The sequence below is a fragment of the Aplysia californica genome, unplaced genomic scaffold (assembly GCF_000002075.1).
Source record: "Aplysia californica isolate F4 #8 unplaced genomic scaffold, AplCal3.0 scaffold00515, whole genome shotgun sequence".
Lineage (NCBI taxonomy): Eukaryota > Metazoa > Mollusca > Gastropoda > Aplysiida > Aplysiidae > Aplysia > Aplysia californica.
The window spans coordinates 317,205-318,505 of NW_004797785.1; the positions used below are offsets into that span (position 1 = coordinate 317,205).

Sequence of the window (1,301 nt, forward strand, 5' to 3'; positions counted from 1 at the left end):
CTGCTGTTGGGCGGGGATATGCGCTATACAAATGCTATTTATTATTATTATTATTATTATTATTATTATTATTATTATTATATACCTTGACCTCTCACCTTCCACACACACAAAACTAGGTCACACACTCGTTGACCCCTCACCTTTAACCCCCGCAGTATCTGATAGAGCAGGAACTTGATCTGTTCATCATGCAGCGTCTGGCTCTTGAGAACGTTGTGAAGGTCAGAGTCCATGAGAGGGGTCACCAGGTATCTGTAAGAGAGGGGGGAAGGGGTGGGGAGGGGGGGGGGCAAGTGAGTCTAAGGTCTTTACATACAACACTTACACGTCATTTAAGTCGGCCAGTGAGTGGTTTAGGTGTGCGAGTAAGTCTATGGTCCTTACATACATAAAACAAGAAATACTTACACATCATTGAAGTCGGCCAGAGGGTGGTCTAGGTGTACGAGTAAGTCTATGGTCCTTACATATTTTTATAACACTTACATTTACATGTCACTGAAGTTGGTCCTTACGTGTACAAGTAAGTCTATGGTCTGTACATACATAAAACAAGAAATACTTACACATCATTGAAGTCGGCCACAGAGTGGTCTAGGTGTACAAGTAAGTCTATGGTCTATACATACATAAAACAAGAAATACACATCGTTGAAGTCGGCCAGAGCGGTCTAGGTGTATGAGTAAGTCTATGGTCCTTACATATTATAACACTTGCATGTCATTGAAATCGGCTAGTGAGTGGTCTAGGTGTACAAGTAAGTCTATGGTCTATACAAACATAAAACAAAAATTACTTACACATCGTTGAAGTCAGCCAGAGAGCGGTTTGGCGTGAAGATGTCTAACAAGTTGATGAGCTGGGGAAGTAAAGGAGAAACATTTAGGTGTGTGTGCGGCAATCTGATATTTTATATTTTTTCAATGTTTAAAAAAAAATCACTTCCATCTTTATTCTTTTGCTCACATCAAGGAATATTTACACATATTTTCAAAAGTGTAAAAATATGGAAATGCGCAGAGCAATCTTAAGAGGGCCGAGGAATTATACGATCATTAAAACGCGTCTGTACGAATGTGTGTGTGTGTGTGTGTGTGTGTGTGTGTGTGTGTGTGTCTATGTGTATGTGTGTGTATGTTTGTGTGTGTGTGTGTGTGTGTGTGTGTGAATGTGCGTGTTAGCGCGCGTGTCTATGTCTTAAAGACATGAACGAATCGAAAAGAACAGAAAGCACAACTCCCAACCTCTTTTTATGTGCACTAAAAATACGAAAGCAACGAAAGATAATTTCCCAGCC

The 1,301-nt window shown here is 40.3% G+C and overlaps 1 protein-coding gene across 1 annotated transcript in view; it reads right to left on the reverse strand.

The window, feature by feature from the left end:
- LOC101857669 (mitogen-activated protein kinase 14) overlaps positions 1-1,301 on the reverse strand; it is a gene marked incomplete at both ends in the record, with an annotated part of 55,585 nt that overhangs the window by 12,823 nt on the left and 41,461 nt on the right. The window contains 2 exon segments of the mRNA XM_013086874.1: positions 144-255; positions 805-863. Of these exon segments, the coding sequence (XP_012942328.1) occupies positions 144-255; positions 805-863 (171 nt within the window).